General features: G+C 36.6%; 1 protein-coding gene across 1 annotated transcript; it reads right to left on the bottom strand.

Moving 5' to 3' along the window:
• Nucleotides 1-4691: 4691 nt before the first annotated feature.
• On the bottom strand, nucleotides 4692-10861 carry tmem169b (transmembrane protein 169b). The gene is made up of 3 exons (XM_039756331.1): nucleotides 10641-10861; nucleotides 6579-6948; nucleotides 4692-5958 (listed from the first exon to the last, which is right to left on the bottom strand). Exons 2-3 carry the CDS (start codon nucleotides 6865-6867, stop codon nucleotides 5318-5320), a joined length of 930 nt encoding a protein of 309 aa, XP_039612265.1. The 5' UTR covers nucleotides 6868-6948; nucleotides 10641-10861; the 3' UTR covers nucleotides 4692-5317.
• Nucleotides 10862-13174: the final 2313 nt, after the last annotated feature.

The following is a 13174-nucleotide window of genomic DNA, read 5'->3' as shown; positions in this document are numbered from 1 at the left end:
CACAGCATCACATTAATAAAAATCTGTTGTGAAAAGACACAAGATATTGGCTCATTAGGACCCATATTTTTTGAAATTATACAAAAATTATTTAGTTTTGTAAACAATAAACTATCTATATACAGTACATCTCACTATTTCTTAAATCTTTGGGGAGAGTTAAATGAATTTAAAATACAACTTAGTAAAATATAATGTAGCTCTTAACTTTTATTTTCCAAATTCTTTCCATTTAATAATATTTATATTTATTTAAAGCGTAATTTCGCATGTTGTCCAATTTCTACAGTGATTTCTACAGCAATTCAAAATTTATTACATTTGTATTAGATTGTGCTTTTCTAATTTTTATATATGTTCTAGATTAGGTGTAAATAAATCCAGTCATGTTTACTGCACTATGTGGTAATAACATTTAGTTATATTGCATATATATTTTGTAATGATTGTTTCTTATGCGGATATACAGTAGGTTTAAACGTATATTGTTCAAATCTCTTAAACTGTATTAACTTCAGCATGAATGAAGATTGTCAGATCTGCTCATTAAAAGTTTCTTCAATCATTTTTCCACTTGGATTGTACTTAATTTTTTGCATGTTTTTAAATAAGCAAAGTTTGCATGATTTAATATTTATTTAAATTGTGAATGCATAGTTCCAAGAGAAGAGTGACCACACTGATACAAAGATTACAGTATAAATGATACATATACATAGTAAGATAAATAGTAATACATTATGATCAACAAAATGCCTTATTCATACTCCAGGCGATCAGATAGTTTAAATTTAGTATGCATCTCTAAAAATTCAGAAGCAGTAACCCAAGCTCATTTCCTTCCTACTATTCAAATAACAAGTTATTAATACTGTGCATTTCACATCCTATCAAAAAGCTACATGATAAAATTATTAGAATAATTTCTAGCTCAACATACTGTAGATGAACAAAGAGCATTTATCTTTTTGTTTCCCGCTGCAAATGTCTTTTATTAGAAACAATACAATTGTACAATCTTAAATGTCACTCTTTATTCTTAAACTTAATGCGCACATCACATTATCCTGTGTGAAGAAGTACCAGCCTTCTTTATTTAAGGTTTTTTTTTTTAGGAAAAGCCTAATTGATCTTGTAGTCAGTGTTCCACAATGCCATGAATGGAGAAATCTAATGTGTTTTTTGAAAATGTTCTGCATATATATTACATTGTCTGAAGCTTAGATCAGATGTGTCTATATAACCCTGAACAAATTTAGAGAGAACCCAAAACACAATCATGTACACTAAATTCTGATCGATACAAAAATATATAAATACTTCTGCATCTCTCTCACTCTCCCTGTGTTAGGGAATCTACTCTACAGTTAGCAGTTCATGCCAATGTTACCCAAAGATATTTAAATGTACATATTTGGCCTGGATTACTTTATCTCAGTAGCTGTGGGTTTTCATTGTAACTATTCTCTTAATTGCAGGTATTATTGGTTGTGTTTGGACTCCAAAGTTAGCCTGAAGTTTTTATTTTTTCTGCACTTATGTGGTGAATCTAGAGTTACGAAATGTAGTAAATCAATGTATTGTTGTTGAGACAGCTTAGTCTAAATTTTATAATAGGCTTATTAATATTTTCTATTTTGCTTTTCTTAACTGTAAAAATCTGACTAAGAAAAAGTTCAGCTATGAGCAGCTGTTAAGAGGCAGCTTGTCTGCATGGATCTTACTTGCTACCATTTCATTTTTTGGAACAGAACTATGTGTTTAAGCAGAATGCATCGCAGGCACTAAAAGAAGCAGAATATAAAGTGCTAGAATTCTGTGAACTTTTGTAAGGAACTCGGGTTTGATAAATGTCATAGAAAATCTGCTTGCAGACTTTTGAAACTTTTTGGAATCTTCTGAGTTCACAGCTTGGGATACAAGTTGTGTAATTAAATGGTAATTTTTATATGATGTTCATTCTGCCATTTATTAATAGACTGGCTACAATGAAATGCTGCTGCAACTGATCTGAGCAACTAACTCAGACAAATGCTAGTATTTAGGTTCTATAACCACTGAAGTGCATTTGGCACTCTATTTTGCCACTGTTGTTTATTATCCTTATTTTTCAATCTGTATTATTTTGTCTGGCAGTCCAAGATGGGCACATATTATTATCATGTCATATGACATGATTATGTGACTTGCTTACCGAGATCATGTGGTCATAGTACAGCCCTGGAAGCCTGGTAAGACGGTCAACTCTTCTTTTTTTTTGGAAACCAGACTGTATGTGATGTTCTTTTCCCATTTCAAATTTCTGGTTAATTTGAAAGTTTCTTTACATACCATAATCTATGATTTTCCAGCAAATTTTGCATTTGTCTTCATATCTGTTTTGATATTTTTCAGATTTTTACCCATTAGGGATTAGTTGTTATAGGCAAGTGCACATAGTTAGGAGATGAATCAAGCTTATCTTTGGGTGGCCTTTTTACTTTTCTTTTATAGTTTTATTTAGTATCAGTTAGTATTTCAATACTACATTCTGCTTTTTCCATTTTTTGCCTGTCTTTCACTGATAAACATCAGGTGGCTGACCTGTAGTGTCTTTTTCTCATCATGCTAAAAAAGTTAATTTAGCTTAATATTAAAAGCAAGCATTAGGACAGGAGATTGTTACACCTTGAAAACCATAGACCTGAATCTTTCAAAATTTTCAAGACTAGGGGTCTGAATGGCTTTTAGGAGTGAACCTTTGAAGATGGCTAAATAAAGGAGAAAATTATTTAAATGCACTGCAAAATCAAAAACTATAAGGGGGCTCATACCTAGAACCCTAAAAAGCAACAAATAAAAGTTTGAGGAGCAGCATAAAGTGTAGGGTAATAATAGTGTTTATCATATTGACAACCATAAGCCAGTGTTTACGCTAGTAATTTGGAAGCTGAAAATGTAAAGAAAGATGCTATGAAGTTGTAAAGGGAATTCTGTGTGTGTGTTTGAAAAGAGACTAATCTAACAGCAGTATAATATGCATTTCAAAATACAGTAGCTGAATTCATTCAAACATACCTTTTAGTTGTCCTCTTTCATTTAGCACTGTAATGAATGCCTAAAACCTGGTACTTTCTGGATCACAGGCTATATTCTCCCTCAACAGTAAAAGAAAGCTCTAATGTACAAATAAGCAATTTTTCTACTACAGATTAAGTGCAAGCTTCTGCCAATTTGTCTCCTACAGATATTTTATTTCTACAATTAGTTGACATTTTCTTAAAAACTGATTTGTTTGTTGATTTATGTAACTACATAAATAATGCATATAATTCATAAAATAGCACATAAAAGATAATAGTGGAGATGGTCCTATAAAAAGCTGAAAAAGGCTACCTTTATAATACTGTATACGGTGGCTAATAAGCAACTTCATCCCATTTAGCAGCCTCTGGAAAACAAATAATTGAAGAGCAGATGATGTCATATGCCTGATTCACTTGATGTTAATTGTGCATCTAGTCACAACATAAATACAGTCTTGCAAGGACTGTCATACTGGAAGTATTATTAAAATATAAGTATAACCTTAACAAAAGGGTTGGTCAATTAAACATGTTTCTTTCTATCCAGGTTCTAACCCACTTTACTAGTTCAGGGACACAGGAAAGTGGTGCCTGTCTAAGCAAAACTGGGTGCAAAACTGGAACCATTCTCGGATAGGTCACCAGTCATTTGTAACATTCATTCACGTCCACATCCACAAAGTGCAAATACGGTAGTAACCTAACACTCACAACTTTAGAATGTAAAAGGAAAACCACAGTTTCTGGAAAAAAAAATCCATGCTGACAAACTCCATTTAAAGAACAACTGGTCACAGGATTCAATCACAGAATGCTGGCTCCATAAGGCAGCAGCACTAATCACAATGCCAAGATTCTGCTCATAAACATTTTTATCAATATTCTGCATTGATTTCCCCAAGGATGGATGTGTATGTCGCTAAGATTTTGTTAGCCATGCAATGTACAGTTAACCTCTTCAAGGCAAGGTTCAGTTGTTGCCTACTTTGATATCAACACTACACTGCCTTACCAGAACAGGCTTAAATATCTGGAAGAAGGAAGGACAGTTGGACCAAAGACAGATACCTATTTACTAGTAACTTTCATTTCTAGGAATATCAGAACTTTTTATATAATACACTACATTTTGCAAAAAGACATCTGTGATTTTGTTTAGCATTACACAAAGTTTCTCAAGTATCAGTCACTTATAAGTGTGTATATATATATATATATATATATATATATATATATATACATATATATATATATATATATATATATATATATATAATAATAATCAAAAATTAACAGAGAACATTATTTCAACAGTAAGAAAGGTGAAAGTAAGACCCAGCATCATAAATGTCAGCGTTAACAACTTCTACTCATAAACTGACCTCACGAAGGTTTTCTGTTCATGAAAAAGTATATAGCACTACATATACTCAGTAAACAGCAAAAAAGGATCAGGTCATTCCATATTTCATCAGTGGAAGTGCATACTTTTCATTATGCCTTTTAACAGCAGCAAAGTTTTTCAGCACAAGACATTAAAAGAGGTCAATGTGCCTTTGACGTGCTATTTTGGATATTAAATCAATATTTGAAAATCAAAAAATTAATAGTTTTAATATAAAAATAGAAATTATATTTATCATTTTAATATGTTTGTTAGTTTCTTCATAGATCATACTCTCAGACCATGGAAAATACAATGCATCTCCAAATACTCTCCAATGATGAATGGATCCAAGAGACGTCTGAAAGCCACAGTCGGTATCTTACGCAGTGATCCTTGACAAGTATGTGCCATATATTTTTCTCCTACTTCATTTACACTGTCCACTTCTATTGTAAAGAAAACCATTTATTAGCTGACCTCCCATGCAGGTAAAGAAATCTTACTTACATATTTACTTACTTCTTATCAAAGCATTCCTTAGCTGATGTTGGTTTGGCATTCTCAATGCTAATTTATCTATAGAAAACATTTAAATTAGTCTTTTTACAAAAAGAAAGACCCACACTTAATGAGACCCTTTCTTGACCATATAAAACAAATCTACCAAATGGCGACTTTTACATTAAATGGCAGCACCATTGTTTGAGAAGGCCACAGATTCTGGAATCAGCAATATTATACATCAGAGAGAATAAGCAATATTTATTGAAATATGAATTACTTTGTATTAAAATGGAAAGTCGCAGTGAAGATAGCAAAAGCAATTATTAAGGTTTCCTACAGTAAACTATCAATGTAGAAAATTTCAAACTGCAGATGTTTCAAGCTCCTGAACTGGACCCCCTTTGCCTGGAATGCTGCCCGAGAGGGTATCTGAGTCTAGAAGCTCTACTATACTGTAGGGAGAGCAGTCTTCCAGGCCAAGCTTACTGCAAATCCAGCCACAGAAGCCTTTCTCTAGATCACGGACAGCAATCCACCATTCTGCAAAAGCCCATGAAACCTGTGTGATGGCAGTATATAGACCAAGAGACAGAGATATTACCACAATGATAATTGGGTAAAAGATGATAAGAAAGGGGCAAATGGTTATTTTGTGCCAAAACGTTCGTTCCTCATTGTAAACCAAGAAAATATTATACCAGGTGATAGTCCCATAGTAGAAGGACATTACAAAGGAAAGCATAAACACCACAGGAGCACAAGACAGGCTCCAGAGGACAACGTGGGGACCCTTGCTGACCCCCATCTGGCAGGCCTGCTTTCTTTTCTCTGCCATCTCATTGTCTGTTTCTGTCTGGAGGGGCTCTTTGGACTTTGCTAGCTCTTGAAGCTCCTTCTCTGTCAAAGTCACATGAATATCCACCATCTGACCCTTCTTCTTCCCACGTGTTATTGTCCCAGTTAGTGTAACATAACGGCTGTCCAGTGGAGGATTCCAGTTTCCTGTAAAGACAGATCATATTGTGAATAATCTTTCATGTACAACTGTTTTACATTTCTCACTACCTATCAACCCCAATTCTACTTTCAAAAACTCACAGATCAATGATGAAAAATACATAATTTTCTTTGAGAATCCATACATTCCACTGTATTGCCACAGTAAACAGAATACCATAGTAGTCCAATTAGAAAAGTCATTGAAATGTCCACATTTTTAGATACTCTCACAAATTAACGATGTAAAACAGTCAACTGGATGGAATGACTCTTTATATGAAACCTTTATTAATGTATAATAAAAGAAGAATATACATTTTTTCTCCATGATAGTAGATATGTAACATATGTCTACTGTCTGTCTTCAAGAATGCACCAACTATTTACATTTTATTAAAATCTTTTATACTGTATATTCAAATACAGATGTACTTATGTACCAGAGTATCATGTGTGAAATATGTATACTTATCCTTAAAAGGCATTTTACCCTCTCTCCTTAGTAAGAACAAACCAGGACCTGATAAAGTTCCCTAAACATTGATAGCTATTTTAAGGCATATTTATACCAAAGTAAAAAAAAAAAGTCCTATTATAGAGCAGCAGCATAAAACTTACTGTACCTTCTCCGGTTGGAGTGCTCAAGAACTTGGCCGCCTCATCCCCACTCTTTTCTGTGTCTTCTTTCCCTGGCTCTTCATTTGACACCATCTCAACCTCTGAGCGATACACAATAATGGATTCTGGCCTTGGCTCCTTTTTCCGTTTTTTTCGTTTCTCCACTCCAACTTCCTCTGCCTCTGAATGACTTCCAATTGCATCAGACTGGCGTAGTGAAGCAAGACGGGGGCTCTCTGCTCCCCTAGACTTCACTTGTTCCATGATGACAGCTTGGGAGGCTTCTGTGTGCATTACTTTCCGTTCAAATCATCAGAAAATCGTCAAGATGTTACCCTGTTGTACTTCATTTTCCACTAAACACTTATTGATGACCTATATAAAAAAAATAAATAACCAGAGTTATTATTTCTAACTAAAATATCTACCAGGTCACAACAAGCATAACTCTTCATGTAACAAAAAACTTGAATAAATTTCTGGATACTGTCATTATTACTTCTACCAAAAAAAAAAAAAAAAACAACAGTTTATTACAGTCAAAATTGCAAAGAAGTAAAAACTGGACCTGAGGTTTGCAGTATGTCTGGTTTTTTTTTGTTAGGTTTTATGGTGCTGAATGTTTATATTTTATATGCTTACAAGGTGTAATTAAATATTAAGTACAAATTTTAATTAGGTAATTAATATGTCTTATTTTGTATTTGGCATAACAAGAATATTGAAGAATATTGTTTATATTGTGTTTTTTGTATTATTAAAGTAATCTGCACTACAGTAAATTCACACTAACTGCTGATATTGTCATGAAGTATTAAAGTGAACTGAAGTGAGCTGCTTATATCCTGGTAGTAGAAACCAGTCCTAAAAGGAGCATCAGTCAATCATGGGATGTAGTCACACCACACTCAAATTGAGCCAATGTAAGATTTCAACTTAAAGATCTTTGTCTCTTTCTATATAGATATCAGCTACTGCAAAGTTTTCTCATCATCCATTGTTACCTCAGGGTTAGACTCAAGAGTACTCTCAGGTTTAAAAATCACATTTCTGTCGTAATCAGAAAATCTTTCTACCACATTTGCAGTGTTTTTCAGTGTGCCTATGCCGTGAGAGGTTCCTAGGTGGGCCATGGAAATAATAATGTGGTGAACTTGGTTCTGAACCTGAGAGGGACAAGCTCTGTAGGTGATCAAGACTTGTCTAAGGAGGAAAGGAATACCTGGAGAAGCTGACATAAAAGCAGCTCTGTGATCTCTATGTTAAAGCACTTCTGACGTGTCTCCTGGCTGCTAGAGTCCATCTGGATCGAATGGCGGTGCGTGGATGCTAGTAAGCCTCACAGGGCTAGTGGATAGTGGGCATACAAGTTGCATCTGAGGCAGAGAGGGGTGGGAAAGGGACAAAGCAGCTAGGAGATGCCACCAAAGTGCTTACTATGTGCCATGTCTGTGAACGTTGATCTTGGAATTGCTCTTTACTAGGTTCTCCAGTAGTTCTGCCCCTTCAGACAGTTGAGCACATATATGAGATATAAAGTCTTTAAAGTTAATAAAATAGTGCTGTGCCTTGGGATGTTTTTGGTTACAAAATCTGTGCCACCACAGAAAAAAGGCCAGGAAACACTGTTCTAGAGTTAGACCCTTTCTCATGTCTAAATACTTAGCAATGTCCGATCTTGGTTGGATTACTACAATTCAATCCTTCCTGCTTGAATTTAAAAATGCTACCCCACATAAAACAATGTCACACCACCATTGGCTAAATCACAATGGCTTGCTACAAGATATGAAATTTTGTTCAGAATTTACCTGCTGCCTTCCAAATTAGTTAATTTGAATACTCCAGATTATCTGGAATTGCTGCTTGCTTTATAGCAACTTGACAGACAACTGTGACCAATTGATGCTGCCCTCCTCAATATTCCAAACACATGCCATACCAATATATGGCACCATTTACCAAGTCTGACAGCTCTGGGGAACTGTCCTGAGAGATTTGTTTTTGAATTTCTGTCAGTGGACATATGTATTTTAGGTTTAAAATTCCTCTTTTTTGGTTTATTTTCACTCTCATCATATACCTGTAACTATACTGTCTAAACCAAGTCTTCCTTTCTATATTGCTCCTGATCCTATTTGTACTTCTGATCTAATTGTTTTAACTATCTATTCATCTTCTGCTAGGTAATGTCTATTTTGTTGTGATTCATAATTTATTGAACACATTTTCATAGTATCTTGTTAGTTAAGATGTATTTGTTTTTTAAATTACCTTTCATTATGTGCTCTGTGACATATGCTATACAAAATAAAGGCTGATTAATGAATTGTATAATTGATTGGCCAACCAGTCTATATGAAAGTCACACTAACAGAGGGCATATGCAAACAGCACATGGAAGGTACTCCAGCCTTAAATCAAAGCTTGGTCCATTGTGTAGCTGCATAACTAGTTTCAAATAGTGGTCCATGAAATTCTCAACTGCTACACCTCCTGTTATTTCCACAATAATAACATACAAAACAGCATCAAAACACTGTTAGGACTGGACAGCCCTCACTTACATCCCTGGGCTATTCTTTCTTTGAATCCCCAAAACAGACCCTCCCTTTTACCTATAATAACTGAACAAAGTGAATGCCTCTTTCAGAAAGTAAGCACAATTTGTGATTCACAGTAAACCATGTCCATATTATGAGCAAATCTTTCAAAGAGAAAACAAAAAAAATCTTAATGTTTTTGTGTGATTCTCAAAGGGCCAACACTTGGTGGTCTTGTTATAGGATATACTGTACTATAGACCAGGTGGCAATAAAGGGGATTGGAAAAAAATGAAATCTGTTGAAAATTTTAGAGAAAATGAAACCTTATGTATTTAGACACCTGCATACTCCCTCTCATGTCATGGTTTTGTACTTCCTGCAAATGTGCAAGATACGTTGATTGGCAACTCTACATTTTCCCAATATGAATGAGTGTAAAGTGGATATTCTACAACATGGATTGACATACAATTCCAGTTCAATCCCTAGGACAAACCCTAGCTCTATATCAATCAGTAACAAAAGTTATTAGTTTATAAAAAGAATAACGGTATACAGAATGTACCATGGCTGAGACAGTTTCTATACTTTTTAGACAAACTAATTTAATTTACTTTCAGACCCACTTGATGTATTCATTTTTATGAGTTACCAGTGTCTATTTCTGCACAAACAGTGCACTGCAGAAGTCTCTCACACACACCTTGGAAATTTAGACAGTAGCTAATCAAAATCACAGAATGTCTTTGGTTTGAATTGGATCAAGTTGGCTCAAGTTAAGGAAGGAAAACCTCACACAAAGGGCACCGCAAACCCAGATGGAAACTGAAGTCTAAATGCTTGAGAACTGCAGTGTTACATTGCTGCTCTACAACAACTAGCGCTTCACTTACTTGACAACAAAAAAAAATAAAAACCTTCACATAAATGTAATTTTACCATAGTTTTTTTTTTTCATTAGACCGGGACTGTTGTAGTGTGTAGGTTTACAAAATGATCATTGTGCGACTACGATAATCTAAATCTCATATAATCTGGGGTCTTTTGCTTTGTGTCTTGACGCAGTTTCACCTTTCTTGTATGGAGTTGCTTCTGCTGGGATCACCCCGTGCCTTGCACCACAGGCGTCTAAATCCCAAACTGGATCGCATGCCATTGTCTGAATGTTCAGCCAGCTCGTGATTGTGAACATTTTGTTTAAAAAAGCTTTCGCTAATTTACTCAAAATGTTATTGTTTTTTCTATTATTTGCCCCAGTAATTAAGAGCCACGAAACTGACGAAAACCTGCAGTTTTCCGTGACAGAACCGGCTTGTAGTAGATCGCCCCAGATCCTTATATAAGCGCCCATTATGGAGAACAGCTGATCATTCCGAGCCTCTTCCAGAAGCACTCGTTCGTAGCCTCTCACACAAGACGCTTGCACAATCAGTGTATTAAAACAGTTCTGACGAGGTCCACCCTTTGTTGCTTATGACATGGAAATGTTATCGCTGTCATATAATACAAACCTCGCCTTACCTTCAGTTGTTAATGGCGCTGTACATCGCGAAGCAGTAGTATGTCATGACCATTATTTAAACAACTTGTCCCGATTGCCAAGAAAGTGATAAATCCGGACAATGCCATACCGCAGCGTACGGCGCTGTTACCATCGTTCAGACCTAACGGGCATAAATGCGAGAAAGGATCACACTCACAGCCGCACGGGCGCTGCCAGCCACAGCAAAGCTGCGGGATTGCTGGGAGGGGACGGAGCTCTTCCACAACGGACACCGAATGAGCCAATAGGAGGAGGGCTGCCGGTGGGTGACGCTAAATCTATTGGTTTAATCTCCCACATCTGTACCAGCCACCTCCTCATACTCATTACATTACCTTTTATGTAGGTGTGGCCCCATATAGCAATAAATAGGTGTATTACTAATGTCCAAAAATCACGTAAGTAGGGAGGCTTCAAGTGTCATCTTTTCAAAACACATCAGGTTAGAATGGTCTAGTGTTATTAATGATATGTTGACTGGACAGTTTTCTTTTTTTTATTTATATTCAGGACTATCTCAAATCCCTCAACTATCCATTTACAGAAATAGCTTTTCCAAAGGTTACTGATAATGCCTTTGCTGTTGTGCAGCAAACCACATCCTTACCCTTTCAGCAGCCTTACCATCACAATCAGAATTTCCAAACCCCTTCTCCCGTTTTCCTAAAAAATAATTTATTTAACCTAAATATTGACCGCTACAGTTCTTGGTTTCTTTGCTTTTTAACCTATTGTATAATGTTATCATCCTTGTTATTGTTTGCACAGCTGGACTAGTACTTTGCTTTATCCAAGATTTTACACAATTTTTGATACTCATCTATTATATATAGCAATCAGCCCCAATAATAAAATCATTTGCCTAATATTGTGTAGGTCCCACTCATGCTGCCAAAACACCCCTGACCCATCAAGGCATGGACTCCACAACACCTCTGAGGGTGCCCTGTGATATCAGGCATCAAGATATTAACAACAGATCCTTTAAGCCCTGTAACCTTTAAGGGTGGATCTCCATACATTGGACTTGTTTTCCAGCACATCTCACAGATGCATGATTGGACTGAGATCTGTGAAATTTGGAGGCCAAGTGAACATTCTGAACACTGTCTTTTTCCTCAAACCATCCATGAACAATTTTTGCAGTGTGGCAGGGTGCATAATCCTTCTGAAAAAGGCCACTGCCATTAGGGAACATCATTGCCATGAAGGGGTGTATGTGGACTACTACAATATTTAGGTAGGTGGTATATGTCAAAGTAATATCCACATGACTGCCAGGTTTCCCAGCAGAACATTGCCTATGCCATCATACTGCCTCCACCAGCTTGCCTTTTTCCCACTGTGTATCCTGCTGCCATCTGTTTCCCAAGTAAACAACACATACGGCTGTCCACATGATCTAAAAGAAAATGGGATTCATCATTCCCAGCCACCTTCTTGCATTGCTCCACAATCCAGTTTTGATGCTTAGGTGTCCCTATAACCCAGCCACAGGGGATGCAAAAACCAGTGTGTTTCTTCGTGCTGGTCCCAAGCCCAGATAAATGGGGAGGGTTATGTCAGGAAGGGCATCTGGTGTAAAATTTTGCCAAATCAATATGTGGACAACAACACAAGTTTCCATACTGGATTAGTCGAGACCCGGGTTAACAACAACCGCCACCAGTACTGTTAGCCAACACCGTGCTGGTAGAAACTGGGCTACTGTTGGCCGAAGAAGAAGAAAGAGAAGAAGAGGGGGGAGATGTGTCCGGAGGCAGTAGGAGAGGAGGAAAGTAAAGAGAGTGGAACTGAGGGTAGGAACTTTGAATGCTGGAGTATGACTGGTAAGGCGAGAGAGTTAGCAGATATGATGGAGAGAAGGAAGGTTGATATATTGTGCGTGCAGGAGACTAAAGGGAAAGGAGTAAGGCCAGGTGGATTGGAGGTGGATTCAAATTGTTCTATTATGGTGTGGATGGCAGGAGAAATGGGGTAGGAGTTATTCTGAAGGAACAGTATGTCAAGAGTGTTTTGCAGGTGAAAAGAGTGTCAGGCAGAGTAATGATTAAGAAGCCTGAAATTGGAGGTGTGATGATGAATATTGTTAGTGCATATGCACCGCAAGTTGGGTGTGCAATGGTTGAGAAAGAAGAGTGAGTTGGATGAAGTGATGAACAGTGTACCCAAGGGACAGAAAGTGGTGATTGGAGTGGATTTCAATGGGCATGTTGGTGAAGGGAACAGTGGAGACGAGGAGGTGATGGGTAGGTATGGTGTCAAGGAGAGGAATGAAGAAAGTCAGACGATAGTGGATTTTGTCTAAAGGATGGACATGGCTGTGGTGAATACGTATTTTAAGAAGAGGGAGGAGCATAGGGTTATGTACAAGAGTGGAGAAGGATGCACACAGGTAGATTACATCCTATGCAGAAGAGTTGATTTGAAGGAGATTGAAGACTGCAAAGTGGTAGCAGGGGAAAGTGTAGTTAAGCATCATAGGATGGTGGTCTGTAGGATGCCTTTGGAG

Source organism: Polypterus senegalus, chromosome 6 (assembly GCF_016835505.1).
Source record: "Polypterus senegalus isolate Bchr_013 chromosome 6, ASM1683550v1, whole genome shotgun sequence".
In the NCBI taxonomy this organism is placed as follows: domain Eukaryota; kingdom Metazoa; phylum Chordata; class Cladistia; order Polypteriformes; family Polypteridae; genus Polypterus; species Polypterus senegalus.
Note: the sequence above shows the minus strand (reverse complement) of the source record. Positions and strands in the feature narration are given on the sequence as shown.

Excerpts from the sequence above, each read along its gene's own strand:
- tmem169b (XM_039756331.1), bottom strand. The coding sequence starts at position 6,867 with ATGCACACAGAAGCCTCCCAAGCTGTCATCATGGAACAAGTGAAGTCT. Across the intron at positions 5,959-6,578 it reads GAGCACTCCAACCGGAGAAG|GAAACTGGAATCCTCCACTG; the intron begins GTACAGTAAGTT and ends CTGTCTTTACAG.